The sequence below is a fragment of the Homarus americanus genome, unplaced genomic scaffold (assembly GCF_018991925.1).
Source record: "Homarus americanus isolate GMGI-L3 unplaced genomic scaffold, GMGI_Hamer_2.0 scaffold40047, whole genome shotgun sequence".
In the NCBI taxonomy this organism is placed as follows: Eukaryota; Metazoa; Arthropoda; class Malacostraca; order Decapoda; family Nephropidae; genus Homarus; species Homarus americanus.
The window spans coordinates 296,343-321,087 of record NW_024741731.1 but is presented as its reverse complement, the minus strand read 5'-3'; the positions used below and the strand labels follow the sequence as shown (position 1 = coordinate 321,087).

The following is a 24,745-nucleotide window of genomic DNA, read 5'->3' as shown; positions in this document are numbered from 1 at the left end:
CATTACACACACACACACACACACACACACACACACACACACACACACACACACACACACACACACACACACACACATAATATGATATACATGTATATTAACAACTGGTGATTAATATAATTACCATATTTAGGGTACATCGTTTACCAAAATTTAATTATCTTTTACCATTAATGAGTTGAATATTAAATATTTAGATTAAGGATCACCCCCACCCGACTACAATTTAGATTTTCAGACGTAGTTTATCTGTTGTCAGGATCACAATAGCAGCTCACGTTATGTTTGATTAAAACATCGATTTGAAAAAGAAAAAAAACAGATGATTTTACCCACAATTTATATAACTTCAGTTAAAGAGTAATAAAAGGCTTTCAGATTGATTCACCGACCACTAGAAATTACACACACACACACACACACACACACACACACACACACACACACACACACACACACACACACACACACACACACCTACGCTAAAAGTGTCTATTAAACATAAAGAGAATTCAGTGGCAATAAATCATCCAACAGTAACGTCATATTATCATCGACAACATTCTTTTGCCTTTTTTGTCCATCTGATACTAATAAGTTGTACAACACAAATGACTCTGAGGCAATGAGAAATACTACATCTTAAATAACTGGCCATTATAGGTAAGTCTGTCTCTTCGCCATAAAGTTAATGCATAAGAATATCCTCGGAAGATCTACACTTTATAATGAATACGAATAATGTAAGTTACTACACACGATAACTCTGCCTTATTAGTATTTTCAACGAGATAAGTTATACAGAAATATTTAAATAATGTTTTGAAATTGATAATATATATAATTAAGACATAAATTAGAGTCTCCCACCACCACCAGCCAGGTCAGGTCAGGTCAGGTGGTAATTTTAGGTCTGCAGACAGGGGTTAAGGGAGGGGTTAAGGCTGTCTTCATTTGGAGGACGAGACCTGAGGGTAACCTGACTCACCTGTGTTATGGCTGCTTAATTTCTGGTTTTCTGAGGTGTGTCGTGTGTGATGAAAAACAGATCCCTAAAATGATGTGAATTTTATACCAAAGAAACAACTAATGAGGAATTATTAGCCACCTGAGTAAGAATCATTAATTAACAGGTGAATAGATGTGCAGTGAAAAATTGCCTTGCAGAGCGACGTGTATTCTAGAGGAGTGTGTACTCTAGAAGGCTATGTACTCCAGAAGGATATGTACTAAAAAGGAAATGTACTCTAGAGGGAGAACTCACGGTTATAAAGTATGTGATAGGCTTAATACAGCACAAAGCGTGTCGTATATAAGGGAGGTGTGCGAACCTTAAATACCTCGAGTGGTGGGGGTGTCAGCTGGGTTAATTGAGCCAGATCACCTGTGCGGCACCTCCACCTGCCTCTCTGTAGTGACGTCTGTTAGCGTGATGCAGCTGGCTGATTACAGGTGAGGAGCTACAGGAAGGTAAGGACACACACACACACACGCACACACACACACACACACACACACACACACACACACACACACACACACACACAGTCATAATAACTTTGTCTTTATTCGCTTTAAATCTTGTCTACCATCGACCAGAAACTATATATATGTTTTCCAGTATTTAAACACAATTCCCTCACAATTATGTTTACAATCGATCTATCTGAGGAAGTCTCTTGGTCAGTGAGACTTAGTGTGTAATGAGAGACGGTTTAATTGTTGTGTCGACCATCTTGACGCGATAATCACCTCACTTGAATATATGGCCTAACAGAGGCGGTGCGTGGGGACTATACCTGGTTAATGGCGTCTCTGGTACTGGACGGTAGATTATATTAGGACTGAAAAATTCAATATTAACGCCATTAATACTGATTTTTTGGCAGTTCCTCTGGATTTACTCGTGTGTTATTTTACTAATTTCATGATGTAGGTAATTTATAAGTATGATAAATCCTATGTTAGTGATTGTGTACAGTACTTTACCTGAGTGTTCGTTATGTGTGGTTGGGCTAAGGTATTTGGGTTAAGAGGAGGAAGATAGAGAGGTTGGGTTTTTTTAACCCAGTGAGTCTTGGAAATGAGTAAATTTAGCTCTCTATCTCTGTCTGTCTGTCAGGGTTTTCTTTATCTCTTACACACACACATACACAATCACTCACTCTTTTTTTTCACACAATCTCTCTTTTACCAGGACGTGAAGAACGGCTCTTGTCACGGGAATCTATCTTTACCTTTAACTTTTCTTCTTTTTTAAGCAACTATGTAAATCAAGACAACACTACCTAAGTACTCAAGGAAGGAGGCTCCCTCAACCTCCGAGACCCGTGAGAGTTTCCCCGTCTGTCTTGGGCAAGAATCTCGAAGATATAACCCGTCTATAAGTCTTGATCCGTCAGACAGGACAGTAAAAGCTTTCTCAGGTAAGCCACCGAGACTTTTGTGGAAGTATCTGTCTAAAAGTCTGGCAGTGTAATATATTCAGCGGGTGGTCGATGCAATCCTCCTGACAACGATGAAATCACTCTACCATCTTATTTCGTCTTGAGCCACGTATTTTGAAACACAAGAGGTCTGATGATGTTTATATTGAGGAAGGTATAATAATGCAAGGTAAAATTATATACATCATTCTATCAGAGCAAAAAGTAAAGCGAACCCTCATTTTTTTGTAATCAGATTCCCACACAAGAATGGGATAAGATGATTGATATTCTTTTATCTTCGTGTTTCATTTTCTCTCTCTCTCTCTCTCTCTCTCTCTCTCTCTCTCTCTCTCTCTCTCTCTCTCGGTCTCTTCCAAGTGGTCGTGCTCGTGGGCTATCTTGTGTGGGTCTCCAATCTTTGTACAGTCCCTACCACCACCACCACCACCACCACCACCCTGTGTTCTGCCGCATTATTCTTAAGGCTGATCTGACACTGAAATCTTCTCTGTTTTCACATTTCTTTGACATAACATCGTGTGACTTTTTTATAATTCGTAAATCTCTCGTTTGTGCTACATACTGTACATCAGGCTAAATGTTTTTCTGTTCTTGACAACACTTCTGATCTATACCGTATATTTAAACTGGTATACAGTATGATGACTACAGTGCACTCCTCATTAGTAACAGTTTGTCTGTTAGTAGAGGTTAAAGTAGTGTTACGTCCTATACTGAGATTTTGAGCAAATTTAATTTTTTGGACCAAAAATTACTAGATATGCCCCTTCCATATTTTGGGGACGAAAAATTAATTTACACTTACGGGAGCACTGCCTCCTTAACCACAGGCTGCAAGAGGGTTACCACTGGAAATTGAAAATAAAAAGATTTATAACATGAATTAAAACCAGACAAAAGGTACCACTTCAGTATTTATTTTAGAACAAAATATGAACTTTGAAATTCTGGTTATGTAGCCTTTTTTTTTAATCGTTAGATTAGACTTTAATAATTATTCTGTACTGTATGGTAATATACGCTGTTCCTACATGTTGGTGGAAGTTTATTATATGATAGTAAACCTATAGGGTCGCTCTCTCAGGTGAGGAGCCCGGGTAGCAATGTGTGTGAATTCCGGCTGCCTTCCGAAGCGGCAACTTTAGGCTAGAGACCATTGGGTCAAATTCAGAAAAAAAAAATAACCTTCATCCTATGGCGAAAAAAAAATAATCATATAAAAACTGGACGATACTTGTCACCTGTAAACTTAATTCCATTTTAAGTACTTCAAATCGCAGCAACTTCCCCTTAAACATATACCAAATTATATAATAAACAAATATAACTAACTACATTATACTCCAACATTCACTTCATACCATTACAAATTATTTACTGATAAAAACAGGAAAAATGAGAGAGAAGAAGGCCAGAACCGAGACCCAGGACAGGTAATAGTTTATCCATCGTCAAGGTACTGGTAGTTTATGACCTTCCAGAGCTCTTCATGTCTTCCCCGCGCCCTGTACAAAGATCTGCTGCCTCGCTCACCACCATCGCCCAACATATATCACCTGCTCTTTCACAGTTAATAAAATATAATGTTTATTCTTGAAGGTTTTGTGTGTGTGTGTGTGTGTGTGTGTGTGTGTGTGTGTGTGTCGTAGATATATTGGGTGTGACAAATTACGTGTTATTTATTTCCATGTACTGAGTGTAATTTGTTAATATAATGAAAATGGTGGATTGTCTACATACAGTACATTATTTCTGGCCGGTGTTCATACTGTGTATAGTGTGACAGTATGTATAGTGTGACAGTATGTATAGTGTGACAGTATGTATAGTGTGACAGTATGTATAGTGTGACAGTAGTGTGACAGTATGTATAGTGTGACAGTATGTATAGTGTGACAGTATGTATAGTGTGACAGTATGTATAGTGTGACAGTATGTATAGTGTGACAGTATGTATAGTGTGACAGTATGTATAGTGTGACAGTATGTATAGTGTGACAGTATGTATAGTGTGACAGTATGTATAGTGTGACAGTGTCTATACCCAACATTTATACCACCTATTGTACTTCTTATATAAGGCAACACACACGTTAACCCACCAACTATTCTTTGATAATTACACATTTCTCATAACATTAACATTATCTTACAAAAAGGAGAATCTAGCATTACATTTAAACCCTCCTAATCTTTCGTAATCTAATCTAACGTAATATAATGTAATTCCATCTAATTTACGTAGAAGCAAGAAAGATAAGCGTTATAATTACCTTCTGAGGCTCGACTCTATGTAATGAGATCTTCCTTGTCTGGGTGTTGTCTCTAGGGGAATGAGTAGCAGGTGGAGAAGGAGGAAGAATGGAGGAAGAGGAGGAAGAGGAGGAAGGGAGGAGAAGGAGGAGGGAAAGGAGGGAGAATGGAGGAAGAGGAGGAAGGGAGGAGAAGGAGGAGGAGGAGGAAGGAAAGGAGGAAGACTGGAGGAAGAATGGAGGAAAGAGGAGGAGGAAGAATGGAGGGGGAGGAAGAGTGGAGGAGGAGGAGGAGGCGCAGGAGGTGGAGGAAGAGAAGAATATGGAGGAAGGGTGGAGGAGGAGAGGAGGAGGAACAAAGCTGTGGTACTTCCCTCTTACCTGTACTGGCTGTGGTACTTCCCTCTTACCTGTACTGGCTGTGGTACTTCCCTCTTACCTGCACTGGCTGTGGTACTTCCCTCTTACCTGTACTGGCTGTGGTACTTCCCTCTTACCTGCACTGGCTGTGGTACTTCCCTCTTACCTGCACTGGCTGTGTTATACTTGCTTCTGGAATTACAATTTTATCCTTAACATCCAGAAATAATCTTAAGTTAAAAATGAAAAGTGACAAATAAGACAAATATATAAACACCTAATTCATAATATAATGTTTATAGGATAACGAGATAATTACAAAGAAATTATATATAATCTCTTGAAATGTATATAATCCGTTAATTTTAGTATACGTATAATCCTACTGTAAGAAAAGTGAAAACAATTAATAAATATGCTTTGAGGATTTTATTCAGTTGTGCTATATGTACGATTTATGTTATATTAAAACCAAGGGTATAAAGAATAACAGTCACTCTAATAAAAGTTAGTTAAGGGAACGCCGCCCTTGGGTAGGTACAGAGGCTTGACTGAATTGACGTGACTCTAAATGCCGCCACAATTCTCGACCATCATCAAGTGCCAAAAATTCCAGTAATTATAGTGCAATTATGACATATCGCTTGCAGTTGCTCCCAGGATGATTCTCCCGGCAGAGGAACACTACCTATTAAGGGTCATTAGGCCTTCACTAATGAACTCTGGTCACGTAACTATCTGCACAACATCTTAGCTGAGGAAATTGTAACAGTGCTTTGGTAGTGACGCGAATATAATCTCTCGGAGCTACTGTGAAGTGTATGTACTGTACCTGTTTGTCCCCGTAGTACAGCCAGATACAAAATTATACCCATTTTATTATCTTTCAAAATTCATAAACCGTAAGAACTTTCTGTCTTTGATCAGTTCTCTAGGTTGAAGAGCTAACACTTTCCCCTTTCTACTCATCGTAGGTATATTTGATTCAGTCTCCAGTATTGTGTTGTCTTGCTCTGGTTTAGAAGAGAGAGGAAGATTGAGTACATCGAGGAAGATAAAACAGAGTTATGGTGCATCACGTTACATAACCTACTGCATTACCCTATACAGTTTAATAAGATAAATATTATAAAGGTTATAAAAAGACAGCCATTAAAATTTATTCATTTATTACCGATCATTGCTGAACATGTACAGAAACAGCTAAGGGAAGAAGATATTGTATAGGATAGAGTGAAATGAATTAGGAAAGGTAAGACAATTGACTCAGGTGAGTTTAGAGAGATGAATGAGACAAGTAGAAAGGTAAAGTAGATCTGATTAGACCTAGACACAGCAAGGTAAGAATAATGAGCTGTGTGGCAAGGTGAGGTAGGGTTGGCAGAGTGTGTCGTAAGAGAGGGAGGCAGGGTAGGTCACCTGGACCAAGAAGAAGGGTGATATGTACAGGTAAGGAGAGGGGAGGGGAAGGAGGGAGGGAGGAAGAGCGGAGTATAGAGGCTACGGAAGCTTCGTATGTACGGGGTCTTTATAAAGTCTTTGTACATTTTTATATTTTAATAACTTTTTATGCACACTTAATATAAACAATCTGTAATGGCTTGTAAAATGCAGCTTATAAACTACATACAGACAAGACCAGTGATTTAAACCCGGGAGGATAATGATGTAGACTTTGTGTTATGACTGGTGTATACATGGGAATATTATCTCGCTAAGGAAGAATAACAAACACTATGGTGAACTTGTTTCTTTATTAATGTGTGACTTCGTAACATCTTCAACAACGCTAAGAGGTAATTAATAACTTGGTCAAATTTATACTAAACCGGCAGTTACACACAGTAAATGTTCATTAAAACTACAGTAAAATGTATAGTTAAAATAGTCTGAAATTTGGTATTAAATTTGTTAATAGTATCTTAAGTTCGATAAAATAATTACATTAAAAAAATTGCACGAAAAAAAATTGTTACAAAAACTAAAGTGATGACCAATGTAAGTTTACAGCGAATGTTTCTAAGGTAAAAGAGTACACTAAAAGGCCCCGGACGACCACTGTAAACTGTGTACAGGAGAGAAGATGACCCCCGTAGTGTTACATGAAGTAAACAACTACTGAACACTGAGTACTGAACACTGAGTACTGAACACTGAGTACTTCAAGCACACTATATGCTTATCCGTAAAGTATTATGATACAACTAAAAAATGACAAAGACAACATTCCCTATTTCAAGTTTCAATTAATTTCACTCAAGCCGGTAGAAGGCTGTGATCATTTACTGTACACCTGTTTGACTGACCCTGAGATGATACTCGTATGTCAACGTTCAAAACACAGATTAAAAAAATAAAATAAATGAAAGTGATAAAGCTGCACGTATTTTTCCATTTGTTTTAATTTTCAAGTCAATTCATAGAATATTGTAAAGGATTTAGCACATAGGTTACACGCTTCGAGCATTACGGACGAACAGACAGACGGAGCCCTCTGCTCTACCCCCGACACAGTGGTAGGGGAGAACAAGACTAATATAGAGAAATTGGTAAACATGAAATTACTGATGAACGAATGGCATGAAAATTCCTTTACTAAAGTTGATAAGAAGAAAATTGGTAATATTACATACACATTAGTACAAGACACACGAACGGCCTCTGGTGGCGGATTTGTTCATTTAAGGTACAGAAGACTTAGTACTGAGCGAGAGTCATATTCTCGTGAACCAGCGTCCCTTAGGAGAGGAGGCGAGAGCTGTAATTACTCGACAGCTGCACTCCTAATATGAATGGTCTCTGTAACTGTGGCAGGAAACAGAAAGTAGGCAATTGGTTAATAACTTTTGAAAATGACTTCTAAAGACACCAACAGAAGTTAGGTGAAGGGACGACCACTCGACAATACCATTACTCATCAACCTCAAGTTCATAGGTTTACCATCAAAGGAAAACTTCGAGTCACAAGTTATAATTTCTAATAGTTTTCCAATTTTTCTTTAGTCTCGTTCCAAATTACGAAGATTAAGTTCTGCTAAACTTGTCTTACAGTAATGAAGAACCTCACAAGAAATAGTGTTTGAGATGTTGATGTTAGTTGACGTAAGTTTGTGAATCGTGTCGTTGAGCCATGACAAGAAGCAGTCGTCGATCTCGCGTCACGAACACTGCTCCCGCCTCAGTAACGTGTTGGAGATGTAATATTAATGGGTTTGGGGTCACTAGATATTTATGTAGTAATATATTTATAGTCCTTAGTTGTATCTGTGTTTCTGGTGTGTTTACAGTTCTACCTCAAGGTATATAATAATAAAACTTAATTCACTTAAATAATGAAGTAACTTTAAGTCGTTTTTGCTTAAATTTTCTTATATTACCGGGTTACCAAGGCAATTTATTACTTATTGTACTATTTATCGCCACAAACGCAAAAAATAATTAATCTAAGCAATATTATCTACACGTTTCACTATAAATTTAATGAACATATCACTGTGTAGTATAACCTTCATTAATTTGTAAGTGTACTCGTATGATTTGCTCTCTAGCGCTGGAGATAACATTATTGTCTGAAACACAATAAGAATAATGTTCATCCAATTTGTTGTTTTATTTTTCCTAATCAATCAGTCAGTATCAGTCCTATAGATCGGTAAGGGAAGGTTATCAACAATTCTGTATGGAGTCTTCCCTTATCACCCAGCTCCTCTGATTCCTATTTTATCCGTCCGTCCGGTAATTGGTGTTATTTTTCCGTGTTTTCTTATTTTTATTACACAGACAATTATCTCCTCGGTCTAATGTTCTTCTGGCAGTGACGTCAACCATAAGGTCGTTTGGTTTTTATTCTTAGTTGATACAGATTATTGTTGTGGTCTTTGGAGTTTGTCTACAACTTTCAAATACATTTACCAGTCTCATATAGATGTATAAGTACATAAATAAATAAGTATTTATTTATATATTTAATTAATTATGCAGATAAATACCATAGACTGAACTACATGTGGTAATTATCCTCCATAGGGTCATTAAACCTCTGAGAAAACATTATAGTTTTTGTCTAATTGAATGTTTTTTGTTTATTGTTCTATGAAGACAATGTATGAACAACATGGGAGGATAACTCGCGACTATTACTATATAACTAACACTGTATAGGCTCACAACACACCTACCTCCTGCACGCACACACATACACACACACACACACACACACACACACACTAACACTTGATTTTATATTCGGAAAATTAACGGAAACAAAGTTGGCACGACGAAATACAAAAATCATGTTTGAGTTGTATGGATGGTCCCTACAGTAACAATAATGCCAAAATAAATTATCCAGAGAGAAAACTTTATCTCCTAAGAATGTCTAGCGATGTTAAGTGATGGATGAGAGTGAGCCACGGAGGGCAGTGTTGGTGGGAAGGATACTCACACCGGAAGACTCCCGAGGTGTCTTCAGTTATTAGTGAGGGAAAACAGAGTGATGATAGAGACGAGGGACTGAGTGTGCACTTTATAAATTAATGGAAGATCATAAGATGTATCTGGAGGAGTCAAGGTATGGCGGGGAAGGAGATGACTCGGTGGGTACAGGGCTGGTGGGCACGGCGAGCTGCATCACGGGGCTTAGGTCGGAGGGGGGGGATGTGGCACGCCTGGACGGGACGCTCACGTTTCTGGTCCAGCTGTATTTAAAGACAAAAATATAACAATTAGCCACAATCACCTGTTGACACAAGGTATAACTACTCAACTACGGGACGAGTGAGGAACACTGTCGGTGAGTCACTGTCCACTGTAGCTGCCAGGTCCATCTCCCTCGTTATCGTCTGGTAAGAAAAATCCAGTAAATCAGTGCTGTCGGTGGCAGTGGAAAATTATTGATGTCATGCACTGACACACCCGCAGGAAATGCCTCGGCTAAAAATAATGTAATTATTATTGTGGACTAACACGCACACGGGTAACCTGGGGGACCTCCATGCTGCCCCACACTATCATGAACAACTCTAATTGGATGCCTTGCCTAATGTGCATTTATTTTTCTCTATATCGTCCTGACTGACTAGCGTTTTACTAAGGAAATTAAATATATTATATATATTTAGTATTCGGGAGGTTAAGTTTGAAGGTATTATTAATTTTCTTTCTTTAGATTTTTAATAATTGGTTACAAGAAAAAAAATGAACTCTCAGCCAATAGATTTATATTTCAATAGGCAACATTGCACGTGTGTCTCCGTGATAATGAGGCTCATCCACACCACCTGTCTCCACATCCACTTCCTAACCACAAAACAGCCACATACTCCCAATATTTACCAACAACTTTCTTAAATTTTAAGTTTCTGATACGACGGGGAAGTTCATCTCTTATGAGTTTATATGGTGTGTGTAAGGCTGAGGGTGAAGTAATGTTTTATAGTGTGTGGAAACCTAACCTAACCTAACCTAACCTAACCTAACCTAACCTAACCTAACCTAACCTAACCTAACCTAACCTAACCTAACCTAACCTAACCCTAACCAAACCTAACCTATTGTATATGCACCACTGCCTTATAAAGAATTAAACTAACCAAATCCCCGTAGGCCTATATGAGAGCCTATACTTTCTGGAAATGAATTAGGCTCTATATAAGTCTTAAGTAGGGCATTTCATAAGCGGAGACACTAAAGTACACTCGAAAAAATACCTGAGGGTTTGTTTACACACACGAGTTAAGTGAAGCAGCTGTTGTATGAAGCCAAGGTATGTACGTCTCTCTCTCTCTCTCTCTCTCTCTCTCTCTCTCTCTCTCTCTCTCTCTCTCTCTCTCTCTCTCTCTCTCTCTCTCTCTCTCTCTCTGTCTCTCTCTGTCTCTCTCTCTCTCTCTCTCTCTCTCTCTCTCTCTCTCTCTCTCTCTCTCTCTCTCTCTCTCTCTCTCTCTCTCTCTCTCTCTCTGTCTCTGTCTCTCCCTCTCTCTCTCTCTCTGTCTCTCTCTGTCTCTCTCAGTCTACTCAGCAAGGAAGTAAACATGTTGTCGATGCTTCACTTTCTCTTCCTCAGTACAGAGTGTTGTCAAGTGGAGTGTGTCTGTTTGTTAGATATTTATTGTTTACTGAATAAAAGCTTGTCCTACCTAACCTAACCTAACCTAACCTAACCTAACCTAACCTAACCTAACCTAACATAACCTAATGTCCATGACGGCCATCTTTTCCAAACTAATTACGTCTTTAAGATTATATTTGGTTGTTCGTGTGTGTGTGTGTGTGTGTGTGTGTGTGTGTGTGTGTGTGTGTGTGTGTGTGTGTGTTTTCTCCTAATGAACAAGGCGATGATTAACCTAAACTTCCTCTGACACAATTCGCTCCAAAAATGCCACTGCCATTAACAATTATGATTCAATTACTAGATACTAACTCACCACTTGTACGTCCAACTATAAACGAAAAAAAAAACTTAACGTTGTGAAAAAAAAGTGAAATAGTTTGTAGACTTAACGGAGGTACACGATTAATAAAAACTTTTCCTGGTAAAATTTATGAATCCAAATGTAAAAAAAAAAGTTGAAAAAAAAGATTGATGAAAAAATTTAAAAAAAAAGGGAAATGGAAAAGGTAATAGAAGAAAAGAAAAGAAAACACTGAAGTACAAGATAAAAAGAGGAGGAGGAATAGGAAGAAAGCAGAGGATTTAAGAAGACGACGAAGAAGAGAGAACAGAAAGATGCCCAAAGAAATTATAAATAAAAAAACATGCTTTGAAGTGTGAAGAGATGGGTGTGACGCATGGGGTTTGATGATGTGGCTTACCTTAGGGTGTGACGGGTGGGGCTGGGGCGGGGACCTGGGCGTAGTTAAGGGTCTGGCCCGTCACGTACCCGTCAAATCCATGGCTGTGACGGGAAGAAGACGGGAAGAAGACGGGAAGAAGAGGATGACTCTAAGTAGCTAAAAATTACGGTGTGTGTGTGTGTGTGTTAAGTATATGTACTCATTCACACATATTATGCCACTTGAATTAACGTATATCTCATCTTATGCAAATTATCTTGAATATCAGTATCTATGAAATTGAAGAAGTATGACAGAAGGTTGAAGTGTCCCTTACCTTGATAAAGATTAGTTCTATTTACAGCCGAGCAGCTCTGAAAAAGGGAAGAAAATTACTGTATAAGATTTATAAATAAGTTACATAGAATAAATGAATAAATTAATACTTTCTATACTTTTATCTTCCTTCGTTCATCAGGTTGATTATAGAAGAAATTTGTGACCTCACAGAACGAATAAACAAAGTATTGATAAAGCAAATTACTGAATGATAAAAATTTGGTTGATGAACTTTTATTTCAGTAAGAGGGATGAGAATAAAACATATATTTCTAAGTTATGAGTCTATGATTAACTTCAGTGTCAGTAGAAGGTGATATTATGTTTACAGTTTTTGTGTCAGTAACAATTGGTGATGGATTTATATTTCTATGATACAATATTGATGTTATGAAATGTTTTGTTTTATATCAATGGAGAGTGGTTGTGTGGTATACAGTAGGTCATGGCGCTACCTGTATCCTGTTACCCCAATATCCCGCCCTGTATCACGCCCTGTATCACGCCCTGTATCCCGCCCTGTATCCCGCGATGATAAACAAATTCTCTAAAAATAATGACCGAATCGACGGTATACAGAGCATGGTAGATACAAGACGATATTTACTCTCCTGACTCATGCCATCACTAAGAGTCAACATAGATGTATAATTGTCGTGGTGTAAAGTTTTCTCGTTTACTTCAGGACGATGAGGCTTTTGTGTACCGTAGTTGAGTCGCTCTGAGTCTTCGTTTCATGTTTGTTGCTAAAAATAAATTAAAAAAGTAGTAATATGTTTTTTTGAATATATAAATTAATGTTATAATTACGAAGAATTTCAGTGATGGTTCTAATATTTTATCAATGTTGAGATAATATTTACTTGTATCGGTTGTAGTAATTTTTGCAATATTTACTGTTTAGGTAAATAAACTTCCCTACCGCACGCCATTTACTCAGCCCAACATCCTGTGTGTTAAACAAACTACTATTAATATGGAGAGAAAATATATAACTTAAAATTATCATTAAAGTTTATATTATCTTAACAGGTATAAGTACACACGATACTGATTTTTTTCATTCACTCACAGTAAACAGAATATGTTGCGTGTGGCTGGTAGACTATCACTGCCTGATTGGTGAGTAAGGACAAAGAACTCCAAGTATTGACCGACACAGACACTGACCTCTTCTATCACGCCGTCAGATCTACCTAAGGCCCACAGAGACGGAGTAGTGCCCCAATATAACCAGCGGACGGCACCATGTTTTATAAAGAAAAACAAAAGCAAAAACAAATTCTAAGCCAAGGAATTTCTACAGTTCCCACCATTCTGGATGCACTCCCTGAGCCACCACCACTCGACCATTCCCCACAGTTCTCCCAGGTCGTCTTCCCAATAAAAATCATCAAGAACAAGAGTGCTGCTTCAAACAGAATCCCAACTGAGGTCCTCAAAAATGGAAGCGATCTTTCCCCACAACTCCTTTACCAGTTGTTCCTTGATATGTGGGTCTCGTAGTCTATCATTTAAAATTATGGAAGAATTCTAATATCGTCACAATCAATAAAAAAATGGGGTAAATCAGTCTCCGGGAACCACATCTCAGAGGCTGGGAAGTACTTGCTTGTGTTGTGCTCTCTCGACTGACCCAACACATCACTGAAAACATAACTATCGGAGGCACAGTGTGGCTTCAGGAAGGTCAGAGGCAATGCTAATATATGTGTGGCAGCAAGACCCAAGTGTGTGTGTGTGTGTGTCATAACAGCACCGTATAGTAAAACATCTCTTCGTTCACTATGATGCTAAGACACACAGTAAATTAAGATTGATATATTAAAGAGAATTAAACCCCAAGATACTCATAGATTCTGGGAACTAGTCCAGCCAAGGAAATTCCCATCAGAGTGTCTCCTACATCATCCCACGACAAGCATTTGCTAATTGAGTTGTCAAGGCTTCACACACTGTACACCGCTGCTCCGCTATTCCTGCCTCCTTGTTATCGTCCGCTCCAGTATTGCTCTCTGGGGGAACATTATTTCCTGGCGTATTTCATTGAAGCATTATCCCACGACAGTAGATTTACGAAACGTCTTTACATTATCGTTCATTAAAATTTTATTCTTCTATTTATGATAATGATTGGTCAGTATATATTGTAAAGAGAAGGTATTGTTATTAAGGATCGTAGTTGATATATTTGTTAGTAGTTCACTTTAGTTATGTTTTTAATAGTTATTAATGGGTTTATCCAGCTAAAGTTATAAGGCAACTAACCCAACCCAACTCCAACCCAACCTAACCTAACCCAACTAACCCAACCCAACCCAACCAAACTAAACCTAACCTTATGATGGTAAACGACGACTTAAATGCAACAGGCAAATGTCACCATATACGAATTATTTTCCATAATGTTGTAGCAAAAAAAAAAAGAAAGTTATTCCTATTTGGTAAAAACATGAGTTGTGTTATACAGCTTAATCGGCGATTATCCTTATTTAGCGTAACACACACACACACACACACACACACAGAGATTAGTCAGCTACATATAAATTGTTACAACTTAATTTTCTAAAATGTAATTTTTACTTTTAATTACTTTCACATAACATAATCTAAAGCTGAGTTATTTATGTGTTTAACCCATGGAGTATATGCCTTTATTTACTGGTATGTATGTATGTATGTATGTATGTATGTATGTATGTATGTATGTATGTATGTATGTATGTATGTGTGTGTGTATGTATGTATGTATGTATGTATGTATGTATGTATGTATGTATGTATGTATGTATGTATGTATGTATGTATGTATGTATGTGGGATGTTTGCCTAACTTAACCACACTGTAATTCTAACATTATAAGAGTGACATCAAACAAGGAGAACTAAACACGAATATTGTGACTCAGTAATACATGTAGCAGTGTAGGTTAAGTGTAGGTTAAGTTAAGTTAAGTTTGGTTAAGTTAGGTTAAGTTAGGCTTGGTTAGGTTAGGTTAGGTTAGGTATTTGACCAAAACTCCAGCATACACAAAAATCAGTATCGTCAAATCCGTGTCGCCAGATTAATGTTTGTTCTTTCTGTATTCCCGCATTGAAGAGAAATACAAAATATTCCTAAAACCCTCGTACTTATTATAAAAAAAAAAAACCCAGAGGATGATTCTTTCGAGGAATTGTCTCTCGGTACAAAACTCAAACTACAAAACAGGAGAGGTTAGGATACTACAGTGACAGTGGAGAGACAACACCACAAGATAAAAAAGTGTTTCATTTAGACCCTTCACTGGAAAGCATGATATAAGACACAGGAAAAGATTAACTACCGGACTGAGAGAGACGAGTTAATTAGGTGACTGGCAGGTGTCTAACTACTGTACCACCTTTTTACACTTTACTCCCACGGAAATTCATAATATATAGATAATATTTTACATTATACCACTGCATCATGACCTTTGACATCATATCATTATAAATCGATCATTCCATCAGATTACTTCGACAAACTTGCAGATATTACACCGGTATTCGAACCCATAAAGCAGACACACAGCAGTTTACCCAGCTGGGATTAAAGATAGATAGATAGATAGATAGATAGATAGATAGATAGATAGATAGATCGATAGATAAATAGATAGATAGATAGATTAGATATATCCACAGTACAGTAGAATAGCTAATGCAGATCTGCCCTCACATAACTCTCGCCCGGGCTAAGTAAACACGGATATATATTGCATCTTCACGGATTACCTGTCATGCCAGAAGTAGCTTTTAATATTAACGCGCACCGCTGTTGGGAGGATCTACACGAGTCTCCTGTGACGAGAGAAGAGCCGAGTGAACAATATAAATAAATGATATTCTTAGTGAGCTGTTTCTTCCTGACGACCAACCAGCGTGAGGAGGGCGAGGAGAGTAACGGGAAGAATGTGTGAGAGATGAAATGGATAATATGAGAGAGAAAAGAAAAGAAGAGAGAGAGAGAGAGAGAGAGAGAGAGAGAGAGAGAGAGAGAGAGAGAGAGAGAGAGAGAGACTGACTAAGACCTCCACTATTCCGTCTATTCTTCAGTCAAAACTCCTCAGCATTACTTACTCAATATTATACCCTAGTACCCTTGAGTGTTTCATATTAATACTGTACTTATACGACAACTAACACCTATATTTCTCAAGAACACTGACAACGAACCCCGATCTACACATGATACTCGTTGATTAGGTAATAGACGGTTCTGGAATCTTACTTATTTGATAATTTTGTTGGGATAAAAGTACATAATGATCCTCCTCCTCCTCCCCGCCTATACTCAACACACTCCCCTTTGTTAACTACTGAAGGATCTCACTAGAATATCGACAAGGCAGAATATTATCCCCAAGAGGAAGGTAAATCACAGGTTGAATAATATGTGAGGCGCTACATCAAAAGACAAGGAAGGATGTTAGTTTATATAGCCAAAGTGTTTTAACCTGTGTCACAACTAATGCCTTGAAGTGATGGACAACCTTTCACGACGATGATCTCCCAGTAACAGACATACAGACAGACAGAGACAGACAGACAGACAGACAGACAGAGACAGACAGACAGACAGACAGAAAAGATTATAAAAAGAACACTGAAAAACAGACAGAAATTTAAATATAAAAACCCCCACAAATAAGTAAATGAGTAAAAAGATATATATTAATTTTACAATGAAAAAAAAAAATATTAATTTACTCTTGTCACAAAGATAATAAAACACATTAACATTTTATACCCCAGCTACCATTATTTACTCAACTAATACAAATTTACCACACAGACCACAGCTACAGTTTATTGTTGTATAATTTGGTCATAACTGTTTAATAATGGGTTTTATTACCGTTATTTAACCAACAGTGGATTTTTTTTGTATGACAGGTTAAACCCCGCAGGTGAGACTAACACTAGTTCACTCGTCTGTGTTGGTGTTTTGATGTTATTACCGTGTCTCAACTACTATAAGGTCTTTAAGCGTGTAATAAGGCTAGTAATACGCTAGTCCAACGAGATTAAACAATTGTGTGACATAGAACTGTGTGTGTGTGTGTGTGTGTGTGTGTGTGTGTGTGTGTGTGTGTGTGTGTGTGTGTGTGTGTGTTACGCTAAAAAGGGATCATTGTCAATTAAGCCTTAAAGAGTAACTGAAGTTTTTGCCGAATTTAGTGAAAATTAATTCATAAAAAAACAAAAATTATAATTGAATTAGATTAGTTTAGGTTAGTTTAGTTTAGGTTAGTTTAGGTTAGGTTAGTTTAGTTTAGGTTAGGTTAGGTTAGTTTAGGTTAGGTTAGTTTAGGTTAGGTTAGTTTAGGTTAGTTTAGGTTAGGTTAGGAAGTAAACAATAAGACGACATCAGACTGTACTGTACGTCTATGTAAACAAACTAAACTTGAAGTGACGTGAAGATTATAGTTAATGTTCTCACACCAAACACACAATACTGGCCAGGGACGCTCACCGCCCTGTTGTTAGGTTCACCATCACCACCACAAGACAATTAGCCTGTCAGTGTTGTAACAAAGGATGACTAACGGCGCTTCATAAATGATTCACAACTTCATCATAAACCACAGACTCTGCTCCTGAAGGTGATCATATGACTCATAATAAGTGTTGTAAGTTATTATTATAAGACTTTGGATTATTGAGGTGGAGTTATATAATTGGACGATAACAGATCTTGTGAATTGAATGTTGCTGGAGGTTGACCTTAACTTGTGGAGTGAGTATTAACCTTGAGCGATCTTAACTTGTCATGAGGGAAATTATTCTCCTACATACACTGTGTAGGTTAATAGAAGCAGCGGTTGTCCACAAAGCTGCTGCCAGGACCAGTTAACAGAAAGAGCCATTTTTCACATATTGACTTGGTGTTGTTTAAACTTACCCTCCCAGACAAAACGCTCCCTACATAATACTGTAACCTGTAGAGAGAGAGAGTTGTGGTCGACGAGTTAATTACCGAAAATAAGTTTTAAAACAATATGGCCGCGTGTTAAACCTCCACAATAAATTAGCATCAGATCTAAACCACTCTCGTTACCTCATCACTTTATTGTAATTCCACAAACATTCCTTTAATTCTCTACCTTGTTTTACATTTCCTCAACTGTTATTCATTTTCCTCAGAGTTTGTTATCCCTCACTCAGCTTCTACCCTCCCCCTCCCCTCCCCCCTCCACCCACTTTAATACTTCTCATTCCTCTCACAAAATTTATCTAAGTCAAATTAAAAAAAAAACAATTATGACAGAAATAATATGAGTCGTGGTGGTTTACTTGGCCTAAAATATCTTTTGTTGGGATTATCAATGATCGTTAACTACTTCACTATATGCACGAAACTTGAAAAACACCGAAAAACAACATTGAAAAATTATAGGAGGCGAATCAATCGAGTTGCTGAACGAATGGACGTTTTGAAGTGTCATTAAAATAAGTAATTACGAATATTCCAATTTAATGACCTCAGTGTGTCCATTAGTAAACACATTTTGATATTTTGAACAAGATGAAAATTCTCACTGGGGGTGGAGGGTGGGGTGGAGGTGGGGAGGGTGGGGAGTGGAGGAGGGAGGGAGCTGGTGTGTCTCTTCAGTTTAGTGGCCGCCCCCTCCCGACCACCAGTTCATTTGCATGAGAAGCATGAAGTACTTCGGTCTTTCCAGGGGAACTTCACTACACCTGCATTATACATAGACACACACACACACACACACACACACACACATATTTACATAAAAATATATTCATACATACATATACACACAAATTGCAATTAGTTATAAAAAAAAAATAATTCAGAACAAAAATTTATTACTTTTATGTTAATTATGGAGAAGAAAAATGATTGAGATTATTTTCACAAGTTTTGGGAAGGATCTCTGGATCATGGGAGAGCCAGACCAGGTAGTCTACTGAAGTGATCCCCACCGCCGGGAGATATGTGAAGGGGAGGAGGAGGAGGAATGTCAGGTTCATCTTACAGACCCGAGACACCTGGCAGGTACACTACACAGGCTATATATCACCTCCACCTTCATTCCCGTCTTGGTTGCTATACACCACTGATGTAAGTTTCTATTCAATATAAAATTTAAGTATATTTCCTTACATCATCTGTATCGCTTGGGGATTAGAGGATAAATGGAAGTGGTTTGATATATCTATTGCAATTTTCTCCGAGCCAGCGAGTGGGGAGTGGTGAGGCCATCGCAATGATTCCATTACCTCACGACCACCACTCACTCGCCAGACACCTGAACTTTATTGGTACAGCCTCCTACATCCGCCTTCCTTCCCCGCCACCTCTACCACCCTCACCGTGCTGTACTGCCTGCCTGCCTGCTGGGTGCTTCTCATCACTCAAGTGTTATTCTTTACACTTATACAAAGAGACACACACACACACACACACACACACACATGAATGCCATCAAACATATACTTGAACACATAGTCATTCATTAGGTACTGTACTTACCAATGTATACGGGGGGATATTTGTCCTGATGGCTCGTCTGTGTAAAGGTTGGAGAGGCCTGAAGTTACCACTGATAGGGAGAGCTTGTCCATGGGTGCCTCGCCGTAATGACTGTAACTGCCACAACTGTATCACAAACGATAAGGACAACACCAATAACTTCTCATCCAAAGTCTTAAAAATTATACAACTTTTACGTCAAATGAGCCATGAAAAACACACAATGATATAGACTTGTAAGATAAGGAAGGTGTTTTTATCTTACTGTTATCAGACACTTGAGAGAAAATGATATAAAGATAAAGGAGGAAATTTGGACGTGGAAGAAGACTGGTGTATAGGAGTGAGTCATGGTGGTGGGGAGACTTGTCAGAAAATGGGAAGTGAAAAATTAGTAAAAAGGTGGATAATTCAGAGAGAGAGAGACCAAGAAGAGCACTAAGATTTATTATCAATTAAATAACTAAATTAATACACCTATTAGCATTATTATGAGCAATTTAATAACTCACCTGGTCAGCAGTGATGTAGCCTGGTTTATTAAGAATTATCCAGGTAACAGTCTCCTCACAGGGCGGCTCCGTCAAGGAACCTTCGTAGGACAGGTAGAGGTGTGACGTAAACAACTCTCGTATCGGGACAAAGGGAATCAACGTTGATGTTCCTGAGGGTGAAGACAGTGTTTGTTATAAGGAATTGTTTATAACACACACACACACACACACACACACACACACACACACGCGCACGCACACACACACACACACACACACACACACACACACACACACCATAATAACTAGTGGTCCTAGAGAGCCTTACCTCTATGTGGTACCATGTGAATGTGATCCATCCAGATCTTCAACACGGGGTTAGGGCGCCAACCAATCTGGAATGAAATACATCAATAAACTTTGTGGATCAATATACTGTAGTGATGATGGTTAGGTTAGGTTAGGTTAGGTTAGGTTAGGTTAGGTTAGTAATAGTATATATAAATCGTCATCTTTTTATTCGAGTTATTAATAGGATTTTTACTGGATGTTTATTTTAATGTATAGAATGTAACTCCTTCGCGACGTCAGACAAAATCAACCTAACCTAACCTAACAATAGTACGTCGTTGTTCAATTAGTAAAAATTCGAATCGTCGTGTCGTTCAGATGGAGATTTTAAACATTGTTCACACTCGCCCCTTCACCAGAGCTACATTCAGTGCATAAAAATGGTCAATGAATAACTTAAAAAAAAACCACCCTACGATTAATGAGGTGTTACAAAAACTCAATTGTTTCAAAAAAAAAAAATATCTCTTCCATTTGACTAAAAAGAAATGATATTCATAACTTTTCTCAAAATTCATTCTTAAACTTTTCAGCCATTTTTATGAGTTATGAGACAAGCGATCATTAACACTACGGTCTGAATATTGATGAACGTTTCACAAGATAATAAAAATAGAGAAATTAAGTAAGAAATTTGACTCGACTCCAACAACTTGACCACTGAAACAAGAGACACACTCCATGATGGTCGACACACTCAACTCATATTGTCGCTTATTAAGTGCTGGTGGAGGAAGACTGTGTTGATAATTTTGTTGGGATGAATTTATTAAGTGGTGGCAAGTGAATTAAGTGATAGCAAGTGAATTAACTGGTGGCAAGTAGCGATGTTAAGTGACGGGGTTGTAAAAAATTCAAGATATATCACGTGATTTAATTGAGTTATAGAGTAATTGACCCGCAGTGCCTATCGTCATCCTGTACACGACGAGTACAACAAAATTGATACAGTCTGGATAAAACGTCTTGTGTTATTACTGTGAATCAGGTAGAGGAGCTCCACACCTGAGTCAACAGATATGTCATCTTGGTCATCTCCCTCAGTGTGTTTACTCAGAGGAGAAGCTCACACAACTGTCTTTGTTTACAGTCAGTGCCGTGAATGTCTCTTTGTTGTGAGAGGGTTGTGTGCCCACCCCCAGGTAAACACACTCACGTTACCATCACAACCACCCACATCATATATCATTATTCTCTAACAAACACAATGATTGTTTCTTAAGTTTTTCCTCTCAAAAAGTTTCAAAATATCAAAAGACAAATAAGAAATGTTTATATGCAGGGATTGAACTTTCGAGGCACTGTGTAGTTCCCTGTTTAGCCACTTGTGTACAGGGCTCTTCTGTGCTGAATAAAATCGTCTGGTGTTACCTAAATAAGATACTAAAAGTGGAGAAGTAATGCCTAGTGTTAAAACATGGTTACCTACAGTATATCCATGGTTACCTACAATATATCCATGGTTACCTACAGTATATCCATGGTTACCTACAGTATATCCATGGTTACCTACAGTATATCCATGGTTACCTACAGTATATCCATGGTTACCTACAGTATATCCATGGTTACCTACAGTATATCCATGGTTACCTACAATATATCCATGGTTACCTACAGTATATCCATGGTTACCTACAGTATATCCATGGTTACCTACAGTATATCCATGGTTACCTACAGTATATCCATGGTTACCTACAGTATATCCATGGTTACCTAAAATTTATCCAATCTTCTGATCGATATCTTACTTGTTCAGTTACGACCGAATTTTAACAATGATATTAGTTAGGTGAAATTAATGTCCAAATATTATAGTTTTCCTTCCATTAAAAACAAGCAAACATTAGAAGATAATAGTCATCCCTACGACTTAGTTTATTCTACGATCATACAGTCCACAATATTAATCCGATAATAATAGTGTCTAGTGAGAAATAAGATATTTTTTGATCATTATAATTATACTTAAACTAATATACTGAAACAGGGGAGTATAGTGTATAGTGTATAGTGTATAAATATAGCTGATAATGTACTTACTCTGGGATAACTATACTGGGCGTGAACTGTAAAACCTCCAAATAACGGATTTCCCTCACTATGTAATACGTTAAATGTTTTTTTTTTCACATATACTGGATCCTTGATATAACGGAGTTTCCTATCATAATTTGTTATATGGAAGTTTCACATCTAACGACCCCTCGATATAACGGATTTTTGTCTTCCTATAGTCCATTATATAGAGAGTTCACTGTATATCTATAATGTATACATGATGTGTATCTGGTGATTTAGTCTGCCAGGGTATGATGTATGATGCATGTTCATACTAGCTAAGGGTATAGTATGGTAGTAGTAGTAGTAGTAGTCACCGTAACTTAGCTCTCGATGCTGCACACAGGAGGAACGAGAACGACAAGATAAGGGCATATGGTGGGATGGGATGGGACCAAGTGCAAGATGTTTCTACACCAGACTCGCGGAGGTGATCTCCGAACAGAAGCAGCAGCCCAGAAGTTATGTTACAGCCTGGATGAGATGTCGACTGTCTTTCTCTCTCCTTCGGTCGGCTTTGCTCTGCCTTAGGGGAACGAGAGCTTCTGCCCCAATGCCGATAACTGCTGCTGATATTGACTATGAGGCTACAGTCACTGAATGCCGCATAGATCTGCGGCTCAACTAATTTAACACAGATAGGATAGCTACTTATGTATTAGGATATTTAATATTAAGGTAATATAATGGTGGCGAAGGTGTGGCTATTGGGGGAGGCTGGAGGCCACGTATAAAAAAGAAGAAAAGAAAAAAGTAGTAGTGGTAGTAGTAGTAGCCCCACCTTCAGTAGCACCGCCACGCCAAGGACGCCGTTGGGTTTGTCTAAGGCGTGGGTGAAGTTGTTGTAGAGGTCGCTGTTGTAGAGGTAGAGCTGGATCTGTGACGAGAGGAGATACACACTGTTAGAACGAATCCAAGAGAGAGAGAGAGATTTTGTTGGAACGCGTTGATGTCAAAACTAACTCATTAATCTAGTTTGTGGATGAGGGTTAGGTTAGGTTAGGTTAGGTTAGGTTAAATATGAGAGGTGTGTGGCTGTCACCTTCAATAATGGAGGTGTGTGTGTGTGTGTGTGTGTGTGTGTGTGTGTGTGTGTGTGTGTGTGTGTGTGTGTCCAAGAGTGAGGCGTAAGTTTACAGCTCTTGAATACTGGATGACAAGAGGAGGAGGAAGTTGGCTCGGTCAAAGTTAGACATCCCCAAACTAGATCCAGATTATGTTACCTGTATTTTAATAAGGTGTAAGTATGCCACAAAAATATGTCTAAAAAAAATCACCTTATTCATGTAGTTATTTAAATATGTTACTATAAATGATAATATTACTCTATGTTAAAAAGTAGAAGGATAACTTAACGACCTTCAAAGCCCAATCAGAGTGAACTATCAATTATGTGGTGACTACAGGGACACACAGCAACCCTTAACGTCACTCATTATCACTCAAGTCGTACACACATTTAAAACATCTATGAAATATTTGTGAAAAGCCAAGAAAGATATTATAACAACATTCTAGTCATTTACCTTAATTGAATTCTACCTGTGAGCATTTATCTTAATTAGATTCTACCTGTGAGAATCTACCTTAATTAGATTCTACCTGTGAGAGGGAGTGAAGGTTGTTGCTCTCCTCAGTACATAAACGAGACGAAGAAAATTTCATTACGATGGTAAATAGATTTAGAGATTCTACTTTTAGGTTAGGTTAGGTTAGGTTAGGTTAGGTTAAGAGAGAAACTACCAACGTAAATATTAGACGTTAACCTAACCTAACCTCACAATTTTTAATAAATATATATGGACAGAATTATAGAACCAAAGAAAAACATAGACAAAATTCAAAAGAAAAAACATATTAGGAAAACTTGTAGTGATGTATGTAGAGGTAAAGAGAGGTCGGAAGAAGCCGGTGAGAGGTAAAGAGAGGTCGGAAGAAGCTGGTGAGAGGTGAAAAGAGGCCGGAAGAAGCTAGTGAGAGGTAAGGGAGGTAGAGGCCAGACGTGGTACAACTCTCGCCAAACTTGAGTGAATAAGGGATGGTGTCTGGTCCACTCTGCTCTGTCTTCATTACTTCTCCACCAACTTGGATATGCGATGTTTTTACTGTTGTTTGTCTGTTTGTCTGTCTGTCTCT

The 24,745-nt window shown here is 38.0% G+C and overlaps 1 protein-coding gene across 3 annotated transcripts in view; it reads right to left on the bottom strand.

The window, feature by feature from the left end:
• Nucleotides 1-432: 432 nt before the first annotated feature.
• The window catches only part of LOC121876021 (carbonic anhydrase-related protein 10-like), a 158,596-nt gene continuing 134,283 nt past the window's right edge, over nt 433-24,745 (bottom strand). For 2 of the 3 annotated variants that reach the window (XM_042380868.1, XM_042380870.1), the window contains exons 5-11: nt 23,391-23,486; nt 20,523-20,589; nt 20,213-20,364; nt 19,701-19,826; nt 12,171-12,207; nt 11,873-11,955; nt 6,215-9,759 (exon numbers count right to left, since the gene is read on the bottom strand). In XM_042380868.1, the coding sequence (XP_042236802.1) occupies nt 11,933-11,955; nt 12,171-12,207; nt 19,701-19,826; nt 20,213-20,364; nt 20,523-20,589; nt 23,391-23,486 (501 nt within the window). In that variant the 3' untranslated portion in view covers nt 6,215-9,759; nt 11,873-11,932. Of the gene's footprint in view, nt 478-6,214; nt 9,760-11,872; nt 11,956-12,170; nt 12,208-19,700; nt 19,827-20,212; nt 20,365-20,522; nt 20,590-23,390; nt 23,487-24,745 lie in introns of those variants that run through there. The other variant, XM_042380869.1, reaches the window with a different exon arrangement.